An 18657-nucleotide genomic window follows, 5' to 3' on the forward strand; every position below is an offset into this window, starting at 1 on the left:
TGCCCGCCCCTTTCCCCGCCCAGTGCCGGCCGTTGCATTAGCGGGCGGGGTCTATGACGAGTGGTATATCATATACCCAGGGTGAGTAAAATAAATGCTACCAGTGGGCCTGCAGCACTGGTTGTGCCACACACCCACCCTTGCCCCCCCAAGTAGCCTTTCAAACCTTCCTCAGGCCTGCCATTGCACGGTCTGTGTGTAGTTTTCTGCCACCCCTAAGGTAGGCCCTAAGAGACCCTAAAGGCAGGGTGCTGTGTAACTAAAAGGCAGGACATGTACTTTCAAGTTTTACATGTCCTGTCCTTGACAAACAGCTACATTCATTGTTCACTGCTGTGAGGCAGACTCCTTCCATAGGCCAGCATTGGGCATTCCCTTATATACTTTTAAGTGGTAATTCCTGATCAGAAAGAAGAAATTATGTCATGTTTGGTAGGGTTGGAATATTAATGATAGCTCTCTTTAATAGTAAAGCTGGCTTTATCACTACAATTTTAGAAATGCCACTTTTAGAAAGTGGCTATTCCCTTTGCTCTGTGTGCCTACACCCTGTCTCCAATCCATGTCTGGCCAGGGTGACAGCTACACTTTTGTGCATACTCTCTAGACAGCCACAAACATAGGAAGGATTGGGTGCCATCTGCATTCATCTACATACTGATAGCCTCCCTGATCTGGGAGAGTGAGAGGGAGCTGTAGTTCACATCTGAATGGGTTGTGTCCTGCTCTCTCACAAAGGGCTAATCTACCCCCTCCACCCACCAGTAGTCTGGAGCCTGGACTGTGCTGAAAGGGACCCTTGATCACTCCTGAAGGCCACTTTGAAGTCACCCCCATCAAAGGCATTTTGGGGTATAAGTATGAGGGTTCTGGCCCTATCAAAGTAGTACAATACTGGACCTGCAAGAAACTCTACTGGAGTAAATGCTGCTGTGCTAGAAGGATTGCCTCTTTGCTGTGTCTGGCGGTTCCCAGGAACTGCTGCCCAGTTTTTTTTGCTTCCCTGCTGCGTGCTGACCTCTGTCCTACTAGAAAAACTAAGGATTCAGTCCAGGGTGATTCCAAGGGCTTGCTGACTTGCCTCCTGTTCTCCATAAGGTCTCAGAGACAGCAAAGACTTTGTGATCGGCTACTTTACAGCCCACCATACCATTCTACCCTTGCCAGGACTCTGTCATGTGAGAGCACGCTGAAGTCATAGCTGGTGCTGCTGAGAAGTGAGTGTGGTATTACTGTCGGTGCATCTTTATGCTTCTTCAATCCTCCATTCATTTGTGCCTGTTGACAGAGTTACCAGCACCCAGGACATTTGAGCTTACTGGAGTCATCACCTCTCTTCGTGTGGGCCCAAAGTTCATCGAGGGGAAGCCCCGAGGCCAAGAGGAACCATCACCTGTTCAGCAATTTCCCCAGGGCTGCACCTCGGGAACCTCCCTCAGCGTGGTCCCCCTTCTAGTAAGCGGTTGTACCAGTGCCAAAGCTGCACTGAAAGAAACCTTCAGTGCGGCTTTATGTGGCCGACGTATTGCCAAGTGACGCCAAAGAGACCTGTGACCCTCAGCAGCCGCGCAACAACACAGCTCTGAGAGTGCTCTCCACAAGGTAGCAGGAGCCAACCTGCTGTACATGTCTCTTCCCCCACGCCGGTGCCTGGTATTCGCAATCTCAATACCTTTGAACCCAGTGGTTCAATTTTCATCAGTGCCGCCAAATTCTGATAACCCAAAGCTTTTCGCTGTTTTTTTCCTTATATGTACAAACTTGATACCTTTGAACCCAATAATTGGGTTTTTATCATTTTTACCATATCCTGATAATATAAAGATTCTCTATTTTTTTTTTATAAATCTGTATAGAGTCTTTTTGTGGTGCTTCACTGTGTGCTGTGTGTGTTACACAAATACTTTACATATTACTTCTAAGGGAAGCCTGCCTGCTTTGCGCCAAGCTACCAGAAGGTGAGCACAGGTTATCCTGGTGTGCTTCTAACTTATCCTGACTAGAGTGGTGGTCCATACTTGGACAAGGTGAATACTCCTGCCAACTAGAAACCCCATTTCTAACACAATCTATAACTCGAAACCAATTCAATATCTGAGACGCCACAAACAGGTGTCTTTTACTTATAACCCTAATTTCATTCCAATGGAAGGCTTTAGAGGTTAGATTGAAGACAGCTTTTCTGGACTTATATTCTGTTGTTTACAATGCTCTTACAGTACTGTTATCTCCTTCTCTTTAAATAATCCTGGGAAGGGTACTGTCATTGGTACCTGCCTATGCATGAGTCTTGAAATGCCCATCTCTGTCGACCTCTGCGGTTCTCCAAAAAAGGAGAGAAAAGCACATATATTATTCATTTAGAGCAAGAATATTGTGGGCCTCACCAGCTAGCTTCAACCCTGAAGGGCCTTCTCCATCTGAATCCAAAGAAAAAGTAGTAGAGCAAGTCACCACCTTTATCTGTTATCAGAGCTTGATGTAGTGTATAATCCAGAAGAAAGATAAGGGACATTTCTTCTATGGAGTAATTCCTAATATCTTTCTTTAAATTGTCCTTTTCATTAGACAGTGATCAAGCTTTTTCATTTCACCATTTATTTCTTCATGTTTTTTTCTTAGCTTCCTTCAAAGTATTTGAATGTTTTAGTTTTTCTTTCAATTGTTTAATTTCTTTTTTTTAAATATAATTACTATCTCCTTTGCTGTATCAATAGGTAACATCATCCATTCCCTAGAACATCTGTTCATAATCAGGGGCATTTTTCCAGAAACAACTTCTTTTCTGGAGAGAGAGCTGGTATATTCTTGACATAAAGACCTGCCAGAATAATTCCAATCTGCATCTTTCTAACATAAAATGTGCATATGATTCTGTTCGTTTTTCTTTTTCTTTTAGAATTTGTAACTTGAGACACTATTCATTATCAGTAGTTTAGTGTACTACCACCTTATCCAGGACAGAGGGATTTCTAATAAATTTGGTATGTTCATCTTCTGAAAAACGGAGTCTTCCAAAACTGAAACATAAACCAGGCACTAGATATATAGGAGAGTGAAACGAAAATGAAAAATAGACCAAATTAAAAATAAAAACAGCCAAATAGGGTGAAATCCTGACGCCAAAGAGTCATGCACAATACACAATATCAAACCTCTGGGGTTTTAATATCTAATGGCACAGGGTTGCCCCACCCCCCTTTTCTCCATGTCAGTACTTAAACAGCCTCCTATATTCAACCGAAGGACTATAAAATTTACATTTTAGGGGCCTATTACGATCTCGCTAGGAAAGCCCTCGGATCCAGAGGGCTTTCCTAGCGAATTGCGCTCCGCGAGTCCGAGCGACCGATTCCGATGCACCCGTATGGTGACGAACTTGTTTCGCTCTAACTCCCATTGAACTCTATGGGAACCTGTATACCAAACGCATACACAGGCTCCCATGGCAAAAAGGGGTGGGTGGGGAAAAGCGTACACCCTCTGACGTGCACCCTATGGTGCCCGCCACACTGTACATGCATGGAAAGGGGGGACCCATCGGTCCCCCGCGGGACTGATTCGGAGGACCCCGGGTGAAGGGGGGCCTGCTACAGCCCCCTGAAGTACGATTCCCACAGCAGTTTCATCTCACTGAGACTGAGTAGATATGGCTGTCCGAATCGTGCATCGTACTTGCTCGTTCGAAAGCCGGCTACATTGCGCGGCCCGATTCGGCTGCGAACGAGTCGGAGTGACTGGATCTGGTTTGCAAATGATTTGGTCAACGCAGACGAGATCTTCACATCGTACTTGGTCATTCGGAACGGGAGAAGATTCGTATGGAAACATAGGCTCTGTATCAGATTTGCTCATTCCAGAACCCGCCTAGAGGCCTTCCTAGCGAGTATACTAAACTCTCATCCATGTATGTGTCATGTAGGCACAAAAACCCTCTAGTTCCCATGCCGCTGAACTAAAATTCCAAAACACTAAAATACTGAAATATGGCAGACATATTTTAAAGGGCCCACCCTTCTGACTTGCTTTCCACATACTGCAACCATCACATCTTTTGATATATTGTCACCTGGCTTTCAGCCACCTGGCTGTGATTTTTTTAGCTATGCTCCCGTTTCATTCCCACTTCGAGGTGCTTCTCTGGGAGCCTATCAATCAATAATGACTCAATCCCTCTCTTCACTGCTGAACCCTACCCCGGCGGGCTGCAAGTCAGGGCCCGGCACATGTACATTTAGAGATGTTTGCACTGGTGAAAGCTTTGCATCTTGCTGAGCACATGGACTCTATCATCACAAATCCAATTATTTACCCAGGGTTCTCCTGTTTACTCTCCAATGTCATATGAAGCAGAAGAAAAGAAGAAAGATTATTTGGCGCTGGAATTCGAGTTATGGTAGCCAGCGTGTTTAAAATTCCAGTAAAGGTTACATTTGAACAGGAGAATATTTTTTTAATTAAAGGAACAGCCTGTTGCTTTTGTAAACAGGCTATTCTAGCGCTGGGGCAATCTTCAACAGCAGTCTAGTATTTTAGTGTTTCCAACCAACGCTTTCTAGAATCAAACCTCTTTCTAAATACAGATACACTTTCCTTCTGTTGTTTTTACGAGTATTACATAGACTAAAGAATGTTATTAAGGCTACAGCTATTGTGAAACTTGCCTCGGGCGAGGCAGGCATGTTACTAGACACATGGCAGCGATAAGTACATTCAGAATCACAAACGCTTTTCATTAAGTTTAAGGACCCGTAATGTCTCTAATTGTAAAATGTGACTCCACGCAATACTACAGGACGGCACACATGAAAGAAACACTCAAATAAAGCCTGCGCGCTGTTTCCATGAAACATATTGCAGTCTGTTCCTTCTCAGCATGGTGGTGAAAATATATATATATATATTTATCTTGAACACTAGAATGAGGCTCCCTCACTAAATTCGGAGCCCTAAACCAGAACATACCCTTCGTTTTAGATGTAGAGTAATATGTTATCGTGATATAATCCCTGAATAGACATTATTTTTCCTGGTTTGGTTGATTTGCACTAAACATATCCTCATAGGTAGTTAGCACTATATAAAATGAATGATATTAAATGTAAACAAAACATCACAAAAATTAGCCAAAATATTGGTTTAGTAATCCGAAGTTCTATTGTAACCTCTTTAAGAGACATTGAACTCCTCTGAGTGAGTTGACAGCAGTCAACTGCCTGCACCCGCAGTTAAGTGCAGAAGGCAGGGGAGCTTAATTTGGTGTAAGGGCCATTAAGAGCTATAAATGCCTAACATGAGGTCATTAACGCTGTTAGCACCCCTCTCGCCAAGCTCACCACCCAAGCACACAGAGGTACATGTTCCTTGTCCATCTTCACCTCATGTACCAGCTGAATATTTTCACTGAAGTCAGTGAAATTCGGAATGCAGGAAACACTGCATTCTACATCTTAATTCCAAACCCTCTGATTGGATTAGCTACTATCATTTTTCCATAGCGGGAGTTAAGATAGCATTAATGGATGATCTAGAGGGCAATTTCACCAGTTAATTGCCAGCTCATCACCCAGGTGACACGTATGAGCTAAATGTGAGGGTACATAACTAGTCTGAGATCCAATTATCTCACTCATAATGCCCTCTCGACTGTTCATTAATGCCATTAGAGCATTTCCACAGGGAAGAGCAGTTCTAGACAAACCTTTCTTATTTTTACGTTTTAAAAAAAGATCACATATAGCTTGCTGTATCGTCTTATATATTCACCATGAAATATCAATTACCGGGATAGTTTGACATCGTAATCAGTACCTGGAGATGAGAACTGCAGAATCTGTAGGAGCTGGATTTTGATTGGCTGATGGACTATTATTGCATCACATGATACTGTGTTATAGAAATCATCCTTCAATTGCCATTAGTGCTTGAACATTCCACTGCATGTTCTAATGTACATTACAGTTTTCCCTGACGAAGGGCCCTTGAGGCCCGAAATGCATTGGATTTTGAATAAACTGCTATGAATGAATTTGCCTCCAGTCGTGTTCTTGAAGAGAGGTTCGGATGGCCCGGCAGGAACATCAGAAATATGTAAAATGGCTTAACGCTTGCATGAAGATCTAAACCATTCCAAAAGGGAATACATGGAGTATTTATGGAAAATTAACGTTTTGAACAATGGATAAGATGAATATGAGATGAATGATTTATTGCGAATGCAGTTTTGGCTGTGCCAGTGGATTTGGGCAGAAGGTTGTCCCGAAAATGCTAATGTACATTACAGCATCAGTCTAGGGAGAGGTCTACAATCAGTTACCTGGGATCATGCCAAGACATTTGTTTCTCCTAATACCTTCCATACCTACGTGCTCTATCCAGGAGACAAACTACATTCACTGCATCCTCACACCATCTTACTCAATGCTTGAACCCTGTACATCTCTTGTCCGACAGCTGCATTTGCCCTGGTCGCCACTACCAATGCAATATGTCTGAACGTAATTATAGTAACTGTAACTTGCTGTACCCTTGTATCATGCTACTGATGTAGAGAGCTCTGATGCCTGCGGGCCATTATAAAAAAAATCATCTTTCCTGAAGGAAACTCATTTGGCTACTGGTAGCTAACTCAAATAGATGCTGACAGAAACTAAATTGTCACAGTTCATATACCAGACCCTAGAAGGTATGCACATACTTGAAACAGTTTGACATCACAAAATGTTCTATTTCAGCTCACTTGTCCAAGGTCATGACAACAAGCAGAGAGATGCACGGACCATGCTCAGTGCAATACAAATGTCAAGGTGCTTTTTTTTTTATATATATAGCGTGAACTTGACCCGAATGGGGTGTCAGAGCACTTTACATAGCACCAGTTACATTACATGAGAACTCATTCATTTTTGTTAGGCACGAGGAGATTAAGTGATTTTCCCAGAATCACAGGATGTTCAGCGTCATTGCCGAGACTCAAACCCAGTTCCCCAGATTCGAGGTCCACCGCCCTAGCGGTTCGGCCAACTCCTCTCCCCAAGGTGTTACAAGCCTTTTACCTCTAGACTATACAGATGTTTAATTCCCACCTCTGACTATTACACTTCAGTGTAGATGTATGAAATGGATTTGTGGCTATCAGACCAACTCTTGAGGCCATAATGCTAGGTTAGTCAAGTGGAATTCCTGGCCTAGTGCCCCACACCCAGATTTGTGAAACAGTGTGTGTTACCCTCTGGATACTTCATGGCGCTGAAGAGAAGGCAAAACTATAGGTTAATGAGGAGGAGGGGAGGGGAAGTTAGAATCTAATTGGGAAAAGTGAGTGACTGTGTTCGATGTGCTTCAGTCATAAACCCCATTCTGTTTGGATATCAGCTGAAAGCAAGCCTAAATAGCTCAGCTGTCAGAAGTTTCCTGAATCCTGAATCCCTGGCATGTTTATATATCATAATAGTGCATGATGGGTTCTCAGTCAGGGCCTTGTGTACACATTGAGAGGCCACAACGTTTCATCCTCTTGAAAGAGAGTTGGTTGCTCACCTGTGGCATTCCGTTGCACAACAGCCACAATCTTGCCACATTCTCCAATCAGCTTCACGTCTCAACTCTGGCAATCTCTTGCACCCTGCAGAAGCCATCCTGATGTATGGATCAACTGAGAAACATCTGCCACCCTCTGTGGTAGGCAACCTGTTCCACGGATCCCACACTTTGTGTGGGACTCTGGCACAAAATGGGGCAATCTGTCACACGCCGCATTAGCTAACTCATAGCATGGTACACCTAGGACAGCCTAATAAACACTGCACTGCTGAATGGCTCAACTGAGAAAACTGCTGCACGCTGCTGTAGTTATCCTGTTGCTTAGAGTACTTCTGTTAGTTTGCAGAAGCTATCCTGATGAATGTTTGAACTAAGGGAATCTGCAGTCCTGTTGCATGGCTGGAGTTAGCTGTTAGCTGCTCTGTTGCATGGCAGTGCAGTAGCTAAGCTGCTGCCTGGTGGAATTGAAGAAATCTGCTATCCACTATGATGGCTATCCCACTGCTTGGCTGAACTTCAGAAACTTTACACACTACAGTGGTTTTGCCGCTACATGCATGAACTGAGAGAAACAGCTACAAACTGCACTATCTATGACACTGCATGGATAAACCGAGGAAATATGATACACACAGGAGTAGCTATCACATTGCATAACTGGGGTAAGGCAATCTTACAATGCAGTGGCTATTGTGCTGCATGACTGAGATAAGGCAGTCTGTTACATGGTGAACAAGCAACACCATTGTATGGAAAAACTGAAGCAAGCTGTTACTGCATTAGCTATGCCACGCGTACCTGAACAGAGGCAATATGGCAATATGATACACCCTGCAGTAAATATAACACTGCATGACTATACTAAGGCAATTTTACACACTGCAGTAGCTGTTCTGCATGGCTTAACTCAATCAATCAGTCATTTGTAAAGCGCGGCACTGTCACCCCTCAGGGTAGCTGGGCGCTGAGGGTTCTAGGTCTCTGTCGAAGAGCCAGGTCCTGAGTCTCTTTCTGCAGCTCGCCAGAGACGGTGCCGTTTGGAGGTGGAGGGGCAGGTCGTTCCAGGCATTGGCGGCGATGTAGGTGAAGGAGCGCTCCCAACTGCGACGGTTGCGGGGAATATGTGCGAGGGCAAGTGAAGCCGAGTGCAAGTGTCTTGGGGGCTGATAGAAGTTTAGTTGATGGTTGATGTAGGATGGTCCTTGGTTGTAGAGGGCTTTATAGGCGTGTGTGAGTATCTTGACATGGCATCTTTTCTGAGTGGCGAGTCAGAGGAGGTTGCTGAGGTGAGGAGTGATGTAGGTCTGTTTTGGGGAGGTCCAAGATGTGTCTGCTTGCAGCGTTCTGTATGGTCTGGAGTCTTCTGAGGAGCTGGGTGGTGATTCCAGCGTAGAGAGCATTGCTGTAGTCGAGGCGACTGGTGACGAGGGTCTATGTGGTGTTTTTTCTGGTGTTAACTGGGATCCATTTGAAGATTCTGTGGAGCATGCGGAGGGTGTGAAAGCAGGAGTCAGCTGCATTGATTTGTCGCTTCTTGGTCAGGTGGTTGTTGAGGATGATACTGAGCTTGCATGTATGGTCGGTCGGGTGAGTGTAGGTCCGTGTTCTTCTGGTCACCAGCTGTGGTCCCATGCAGAGGTGTTGTTCCTGAGGATCAGTACGTCTGTTTTGTCAGAGTTAAGTTTGAGGTAGTTGTCTCTCATCCAATTTGCTACGTTGGTCATCGAGTTGCGGAAGTTGGTTTTGGTGTCAAGTGGGTCCTCGGTATATCACGTGTGGTGAAACTGAGGTAATACGATGCTCACTGCAGGAGATGTCATACTGCATGACTGAGTTAAGGCAATCTGTTACATGGTGCCTAGGCTACCCCACCGCATGGGTGGATTGAGGCGCTACGTTACACCTTGCAGAAGCTGTATGGGCTGATTGGTGATGAGAAGCATACAGTCCCACGTTCCAAGTTGGTGCAATAGTGTCTGGGGGTGCGTGTATTTTGAACTATATTTAGTACAACACAAGTACGTTCCGTACATAAATGGATGTGTTATTGTGTCCGTTGATTTGTGAGATTGTTTGTCTTTACTGCAGGGTCACGTTGGTACGCTCGTTTTTTGTTGATGGAGGGTTTCAGCTGAATCGGCGGCAGAAGCCCTGGACACTGACTTAATGGCACGACGCGCCCCTGTACTCTGGCGGCCTACATTAATCCGTTCCCTATGGGGACGAGAGTGGAAACTGGGGTCGCCCCGGCCCTCCGGTTCGTTTACACGCTGTGTGCGAGTGGGTGCGCTGTTTACACGCTGTGTGAGTGGGTGCGACGGGAGGTGCCGTCCGCGGCGCACTGGGACTTCTTGAACCGCCAGGGCCGTCTCTTCTGACAGAAACGGTCTGGAAACGATGCATCATGCGGGACTCGGCACCCACCCCGCACAGCTACCGCGGCCAGCCTCCTGCACGCCTGCATTACCACCTATGCCATGTTTTCGGATGTGGCACGTGCCTGCTGGCGAGCAGAACTTTTCAGTTGATAGAAAAAGGCGCGCAGGCAAGTCCCAGAGAAAGGACAAACTTCTCGGGGCCAGCGCAGGCACACGCCAGCCGTGTTTCCGTTGCTGCTCTTGAACACACCCCTCCCAAACATTCTTAAAAAGACACCACCCGTAGAAATGACCAGATATATCTGCGATGCCCCCGCCCGTTCAACGCAGCATCATGCCCCTCTACTAGAGTGTGGATGGTTCAGTGCCGCCACCTGCCGGTACCTTCGCCTCCTGGTTCTCTCACAGTCTGTGTGGCTGACGTCTATCTGTCAACCAGCCTCTTTGTCTATGCCTCACACTGCATACCCTCTTTATACCCATCTCTCTCTGCCTGGCATGTCTCACACTCCTGTTCTCACCGCTGTCTACATCCGTCTGTCTAGATGTTTCTGCTTGTCTCTCTGTCCACCTTCCTGTCACTTCACGTCTTTTTTTTCCGCATATGTGTCCGCCTGTCTGTGCTTCACTCTCTTGGCCAGACCACGGTGTCTCTTTGCTCGCCTGTCTACCCTTCTCTGTCTGTCTGTCTACCTTCGTATTGTTCTTTCTTTCCATATAATTTCAAGCTGTCTCTTTCCATGCAATAGCTTCACTCCATAGCCCTAACTCTTTCTATAAGACGGCCTGTCTGTCTGTACATATGCCTGTCACTCCATAGACCTCTCCCGCTTTCTATCCACCTGTGCCTGTCCCCGTCTGTTCTCTACACGTGTCGGTCTATCTGTCTGCGTCCCATTGCCCCCTACCCCTGGTGTGCGCCTGTTTCCCCGGTGCCACTCTTCTCCCTTCCCCCAACGCCCCCTCTAGCTGTCCTGCTAAGTTCCAAGAATCACCAGCAGAAGGCGCTCTTACCCTTCGCTCCGGCGCACCACCACATGCGCGCACACAAACACCCTCGAGGCTTCCTCTCAGTTTGTTTCCTGCGGTGCATTCTTGTTCCTACAGGGCTCGGGGAGCCTCGCGTGCAAGGGTAGAGATCTGTGTACCAGCTTTGAACGTCCCCCTCACCCCAGGCCCCGCTGTGAGCGGGTCCGGGGAACCCCCCGCGGCCGCAGCGAGGCCTGAAGCGGAAACTGCTACACACACTCTCCCGACCACACACACAGCAACACACACAACCAAAATCTGCAGCGGCCGAGGGAAGGCGAGCCCAACCCATCACCCTCTCCAACAGAAAACAGCACAACACGTCCATCCGTGCATTGCATAACAACCCCACCCGGTTCCTCACGAAACGTGGGCTCAAAAAGTTCTTACGTTGCGGCGTGCGGGGAGTAGTCATATTAATTACAAGGGCCCACTGGTAAGCATCAAGAAAAACATATATATCGCCTTCATATAGGAGCGTTGAGTGTGGGCATTCATCCTTTAGCCTAGACACAAACCGATCTAGACTTTCTTGCGGATCAAGCGCCTTGAAGCGTTGGTATCAGTGCGCTTTACAAACACAGCAAACAGAATCATAAGACACTGAAATTTTGACGCTGTAAACAAGGGCGCGGAGACTGGAGAACATTGGGGGCTGGGGTGGGGATTAACGACTATATCCGAAAGACCAAGTACGGGTCTCGGGCCACGAATCAGCGGGGCGCCACCTGCTAAAATAGTGTGACATCTGCATGTAAACGTGAGCCATCCTTCTACTTTACTGTACTTGGAATCAGGGGGACGCTACGAACATTACCACCCAAAACTTCTGAATGTGGAGGCGGGGTCTGATGGGCAGAGGTGGGGGGGAGGGGGGTCGTCGACGTTCGACGTCTGCCCCCGAACATAAACCTGCCGACTATTTATTGGTTTGAGTTTAGAACTCATAAAAAGCGAGGCGGGCTTCAACCGGGCTCTCCCGGTAGTCAGAGCCCGTTGTTAGTCCTGGGTGCTACAGCACACCGTGGTAGTCAATGTCAAGAGTTTTCCTGTGTGCCACAGCACCAATGAAAGTGAGAGCCAGGAGCTCTCTAGTACGTGGGAGTCACAGCACCAGGTGGAGTCACATGTGGGGGGCATGGGGGCCACAGCACACCGTGGGAGTCAATGTCAAGAGTTTTCCTGTGTGCCACAGCACCAATAAAAGGGAAAGCCAGGATCTTTCTAGTACGTGAGAGTCACAGCATCTTATGGGAGTCTGGGGCGGGGGAGCATGGGGGGGCCACAGCACACCGTGGGAGTCAACGTCAAGAGTTTTCCTGTGTGCCACAGCACCAATGAAATGAGAGCCAGGAGCTCTGTAGTATGTGGGAGTCACAGCATCCAGTGGGAGTCACAGGCAGGGGCTGCCCCGTGGGGACCACAGCACACCGTGGGAGTCACAGGGAGGGCCTGCCCGTGGGGGCCACAGCACCCCCAGGGAGTCATAGGCAAGGGCTGCCCCGTGTCACAGATAGGGTCTGCCTGTGTGTGCCACAGCATACTGTGGGAGTCACAGATAGGGGCTGCCTATGTGTGCTACTGCTCCCCGTGGGCGTTACAGGCAGGGGCTGTCCAGTGTGCCACAGCACCCTGTGGGAGTGACAGGGAGGGGCTCCCCAGTCTGTGCCATAGCACCTTACCGGAGCCTGTCACAGGTGTTGACCCACGTGCCAATATAACCCGTGGGGCTCAGAGGCAGAGGCCGGCCAAGTGAGCCAACGCCAGGAGCCGTCCTGCGTGTGGGCAGCACCTTGGGGGAGCCAGGGCCAGGTGCTCCCTCACCTGCCAAAGTCCCTCAGAGGAGTCAACGCCAGGAGCTGTCCAGGTTGTGTCACCGCACCGGTGCTTGAATCGGAAAAATAGAACTGCGGGACGGGTACTTTGTTACCAGGGCACCTGCCTGCCTCTGAGAAGTGCCGGGACTCTCCAAATTATCGGATTACGTTTTTCTTGACACATGCAGGTACTCTCCCTCTCAAAATAAAAAGGTGCCGGTACTCAGGACCGGAAATTACTGGCCCATTTAAAGCACCGCATCGCACCCTACGTAAGTGAGAGCCCGGAGTTATCCAGCGTGTGTAACAACACCCTACTATAGTCAAACCAGGAGTTACCCCGTGTGTGCAATAATACCCTACTACAGTCAGGCCAGGAGTTCTCGTGTGTGCGCAACAACACCCTACGAAAGTCAGAGCCAGGAGTTATGCTGTGTGTGCCACAACAGCCTACGGGAGTCAGAGCCAGGAGGTATGCCGTGTGTGCCACGACACCTCACGGAAGACAGACCACGGAATTATCTCGTGTGTGCCACAACACCTTATGGAAGTCAGAGACAAGGGCTGTCCCGTGTGAGCCACAACAGCCATGGGGAGTCAGCAGTTATCCCGTGTGTGCCAGAATATCCAACATAAGTCAGAGCCAAGAGGTATGTCGTGTGTGCCACTACACCCTACGGTAGTCAGAGCCAGGAGTAGACTAGTGTGTGCCAGAACCCCCCTGGCTTTGAGTCAAACCCAGAGGATGCCCTGTATGCCACCGCCACGAGCTCTCTATCCCGTGTGCGCCACAGCACCTTATGGGTTTCAAATCCAGGAGCGACCCTATGTGCGCCACATGCGAACCCCTCACATATAGAATAGAGTACAGGTGGTCTCCTGCCCTGCTCCGGGCGGTCCATGCGGATCTCCACCTCGCCCCCTCCACCCCCAAAAATCCAGCCTGTTCCAATCCACTCGCTTGCCTGGATGAGGCTGACTGACCTGTGTGCGCCTCGTTCCCCGCTGCAGGGCCCGGCTCCTCTCCAGGGAACGCCAGGGACACGGCATGCCTGGGGTGCAGCCCCCCGGGGGTCACATCTGAGCCCTGGTCCAGCTCTCCGCTCCCCTGGCTCTTCTTCCCTTAAAGAGCGGCGTGTTTATGTCCTGGGGCTCGCTCCCCTCCACGGGGTCATTGTCCCGTCCAGGCAGCCTCTCTCCTCAGGCTCTCGCGGGTCGGGGAGGCTCGTTCACCGGCGGGTCACGCACTCCCGGGACCGTGCCCAGGCACCGCTGCGCAGCCCGTATCGGATCCTCCTGGAGCGGCCTCTCGGGGCTTCTGACAGCCGGAGATCCCGGTCTTCCTCTCTCCGACTTCCTATTGGTCCGGTCTCCAACTTCTCGAAACTTAAAGGGGCCGTGGCAAACTACCCCTTGTACCCACCCCCTTCACCTCCAGCACACTCCCTGCACACTGCACTCCCTGGGGCGGAAGCCAGGGGGTGGAGCCCGGCAGCGCCGTGTGCGCATCAGCATGAAATTAGTACCCCGCGCCCCTTGAACTTCAAGACGTGTTTTCATCTTGGTAGTAGCAATAGTTACGCAAATGATACTCTCATTATGTGTATGTATATATATATATATATATATATATATATATATATATAGAGAGAGAGAGAGAGAGAGAGAGAGAGAGAGAGAGAGAGAGAGAGAGAGAGAGAGAGAGAGAGAGAGAGAGAGATACTCATACAATAATGCCTCTACATGCTGCATGTGAATAACATGCATGAAGAGCAAATGCCACTCAGAAGACATGAAAAAACCTAAACAATCATAACACCGTATATGTACACATGCCTATATATGTATGCCTGTCCATATATGGAATATATATTTTATACACACATATATTATAAGGTATATATATACACACAAATTAGTCTGGAAGGTTTCATAGCATAAGTCACGAAATTCCTCGCTAGTGCCTCGCGCAACATTTTTACGCTTTTCCACTTGTAAAACAAAGTTGGCGCTGGGCGCTTGGGGGGCGAGAGCCGGTCTCTGGAGAGTCAGGTGAGTGCGGCGGAGTTGTGTGTCAGCCCCATCGGGCGGGGGCACTCTCATTAGCCGTAAGAGAAGCTGCGGCATTGAAAGCTCGGGGCAGAGCGCGGTAACGCAGCCCCTGACCCCCGCGCAGCTCGCCCATTAAGAATTCAATCGAGGTAATGTCAGCATGCCTTATTCATGACCGGCTCGGCTCGCCTTCCCGCCGTCACTTTCTGCGTGCAGCCGGGCTCGGGGCAGCGCGCAGGACACACACACAGACCCACCTGCTCAGTGACTGCTGGTAAACATCAAGCCCGTGGCATGGGTAGCGCGGGCTGGGTGCTGCTCGTGGCGGGGCGGCTCTGCTGGGCGCTCACTCTCTGCCCGGATGCGCCCCTCTGGCAGGCAGTAGCGGCGGCGGCAGCAGCAGTTAAATTATTGATAGCGGAAACTGCATGGCGGAGCAGGTAATGGCATCCCCCGCTGGAGCGCCTGCTCCATCTGATCCTGCGCCGTCCGGCGGGGAGGGGATGGCATGCTCCGGAGTTGACTCGTGTCTGGACGGCGCTCGGGAGATGTGAATGGAGCTGTGGGTGGGAATCCACACTAGTGCCGCTGGCTCCGCGCTCTGACGTGCCCGGCCCACGTGACCCGCCTCTAAATAGACACACAGTGTGCTGCCTGCATTACCGGCAGCCTCGCGTCCCAGGGTGATGCGTCCCTCGCTGACAGCTCGGCTCGTCAGCTTCTCACTTCCGTCATCCCGGTGACTCCTCCGCCCCCGAACTCTGGTGGGCTTTTCTTGCAGATTAAATCAGCTCGAGGCCGGTCCGCGGACCCCTCCAATTATCTCACAAGTGTGTGCCTTTCATTAAGTGTGTGTCAGTGGTTATGTGTGTGTGGCAGTACACAGCGTGTGCCTGACAGTTTGTGTTGGTTACCTGTGTCTTTGTGTTTATTGAAGTGTGTGTGAGAGAGCTGTATATCACTGGGTGCATGTGTCTGCCTATGTGGGCTTGTGTGTTTTGCGTCTGCATGACTATCTCTGTGTATCAATGTGCAAATGACTCTGCGTGTCTGTGTGACAATTTGTCAGTGCGCACCTGTGCACTAGTACGTGTCTACCGATGTGAGCCTGTGTGTGCGCGTGGTGGCCTATGCGCCTGCCTATATGGGCCTTTGTTTGCCTCTTTCTGTGCAATAATGTGTGTGTGTGTCAGTGTCTGCTGGTAGGCGTGTCTGTGTGACAATCTTTGAATGTCTTACTGTGCTTTCTGACATAAATTTGAGGGGTCTTGAGTATATTTGTGTGCGAATGGACTTTTGCGTAGAGGCGCGGAGGTGTAAATGGGTTATAAACTACTTGTCTGCATTTGCCTGTGTCTTTGTGTGTGTCTGAGGCTGTATGTCTGTGTGACTGTGTCTGCTTTAATGTCTGTGTTTGTCTATCTGTTTTAGCGTGTCTGTCTCAGTCAGTGTGTGGCTTCGCATGTGTGTGTGTGTGTGTGTGTGTGTGTGTGTGAGAGTGCTGGATTGTTTATTGATGTCTGTGTGTGTGAGTCTGTGTTCGTGTCTGTTTGCTGCAATGATAGTGAGCTGTTGCTGCTAACTTGATTTTATCAACATCTTGGTTTTAATTCGAAAAGGAGTGTGTGTTTTTGCATGATTGTCTGTGTGTTTGTCTCTGTGATTTTATGTGTGACTGATTTCTTTGTGTGTGCCTTTACATGTGTCCGTTTTTGTGTATCCCGTTTTCCAGGCGCATTCCTCTCTTTCTGTTCGATTCTGTCAGTGTGTTTGTGTTATGTGCGTGTGTGTGTGTGTATGTATATAAATGTGTGTTTTAGACTGTGCTTTAGCTCGTCTTTTGATATGTGTCTGTTTTTGCGTTGTAAATACTCCTTATACTCGCCAAACATGTGTGTTTTCGTATGTGTGTATATGTGCGCGTGTTGTCTGCCCATTAGCCGCATTTGTGTGTGGCAGCTGTGTGTAGCTGGTCGGTAATAATTACAGGATTGCCGGTATCAGCGTTATTTTCAAGGACTGGTGTTATTAATATTCCAGCAAATCTACCGGCATTCTCTGGTTTCTGTTCACGCTTGTTTTGTTCTCAGCCACACACTCGAGAGACAGATAAAATCGTGTTGCTCCCCCAGCCCCTCCCTCTTAACACCTTTGTAGCGCATACATTTTGGGCCAGAAGACGCGCGCCTGATAATGAGGGTTGTGATCTGCTGTCAGACATGTTTTTTTCCCCATAAGGAGTGCCCCACACCCCTCCCCCTCCTGGGGATTCCCCGAGCTGCGGGGATCCTAGCCACGCACGTGCCTGGCGTCCAATAGACTCGTCGCCACACTGTAGTAGCCCCTTGGCTAACGGGGACGAGGAGCTTTCTCGGGGACGCTGACGCACGGATTTTAAAAACGCTGACCCTATGCGAAGCTGCCTTTTTGTGGTTTGAAATGCGGCAAATAAACAGCGCTCCCCGGGGTATCTAGAAACAAACGGCACCTCGATTCCAGTCACGGAGCGCCGACAACTAGCGCCAAGGGCGTGAGGACCAACAGTTTAGTCAGCTTTTGTCGTGAAAGGCCCTTGTGCCACCTCCTCCGGCTCCCCCCCCCCCCATCTTTTCATGCTGCCTCCTACCTCCGGAGGCGGAGGACAATGGACCACGACGAGCCGCGGTGCCCACGCCAATTAGGCGGGGGGCACTCCGGGAGAGGGGACACCGAGTGTCTGGGAGGACACATCTGGCGGGGGGTGGCACCGAGTGTTGGAAGGACAGCCTTACAGAGTGGGCTCTGGGGGGCCGGGGTGGGAGGGGGATATCTTCAGAGGGGACACTGGCCTAGAAAGGTGGCTGAAAGGACAGACCTCAGGAGGTCGCAGTCACAGAAAGGGCGGTACGGGTGGGGACGCATTGCACCCTAGGCGTTAGCGGGGGGTACCAGGAGCCATAGAGAGGGACACTGGGCAGGAGCGTGACTACAATTGGGCCAGACCCTGACGATGCTGTATTTTACTACCTTAACAGCAGTCAAATGGCACATTTTCCCCGCGTGTACTAGGGCCCGTGGCATTCTTGCTGCGCTACTGGGTGGTAAGAGGACAGCATTTGAAAGCTCAGGAGCCGGGTGAGGGGCACCAGGCTTGGTTCAGCCCGCGTGCATTGGTACTGGGGCGTGGGTGAGTCTTAGATGGGCGAAGCAGGTGCTGGAAAAGCAGACCTTGAGAAAGGTACTCTAGGAGCGAGGATGAGGGGCACTGAAGACAGGGCACGGGGAACCAGACAGCTATGAGGGCAGCCAGGTGTCAGGGCATCGGGTGACACGGAGGTTCTTCTGGGAGAAGGGGGACGGGTGCCGACGAGCGTCCTCCAGTGTTGGGTCGCCCATCTATGAAGGGTGTGTGCCCCTGGGCGGTCCTTCAGGGCTAACCATTAGCGAGAGAGACGGTGAGCTTTGATAAGGGAAGCGGGGGTCCGGGGGAGTGGCCTGGGAGAACAGCTTGATGTCAGATAACCGTGCGCGTGGAGGGGCATAGAGTGTTCTCATGAGAAAGCACCAGCCAGATTAAGAGGGGCGAGCTTGTCCTGGGGGGCACAGAGGCAGGCAGTAAGAGAATGTGCACAGTGCAGTCTGGAAGTAAACTCCTAGAAGGAGAGGGGGAGGGGTAACATCAGGCATCCAGGGCGCCAGCTCATAAGGGGCATCTGGTGCCCTAGGTAGGGTGGCCTTTAAGGGGTGGAGGAGAGATCGGGGGTGGGGAGGCGAACAGGCTGCCTTGCAGTGTTGTCCTTGAGGGGGAATAGAGCACTCTGGAAAGGAGGTCCGTGAGAGAGCACCTGGCAGCGCACCTG

The 18657-nt window shown here is 49.7% G+C and overlaps 1 protein-coding gene across 2 annotated transcripts in view; it reads right to left on the reverse strand.

The window, feature by feature from the left end:
- Window positions 1-15341, reverse strand: part of BDNF (brain derived neurotrophic factor) — a 114490-nt gene extending 99149 nt beyond the window's left edge. The window contains exon 1 of one of the 2 annotated variants that reach the window (XM_085643640.1): window positions 15076-15341. Coding sequence is in view for 1 of the 2 variants with exons in the window: in XM_085643639.1 (XP_085499765.1) it covers window positions 13751-13816 (66 nt within the window). In the remaining variant the exon portion in view is untranslated. Of the gene's footprint in view, window positions 1-13750; window positions 14113-15075 lie in introns of those variants that run through there. The other variant, XM_085643639.1, reaches the window with a different exon arrangement.
- Between the last annotated feature and the right edge of the window lie 3316 nt (window positions 15342-18657).

This window comes from Triturus cristatus, chromosome 3_1 (genome assembly GCF_964204655.1).
Source record: "Triturus cristatus chromosome 3_1, aTriCri1.1, whole genome shotgun sequence".
In the NCBI taxonomy this organism is placed as follows: domain Eukaryota; kingdom Metazoa; phylum Chordata; class Amphibia; order Caudata; family Salamandridae; genus Triturus; species Triturus cristatus.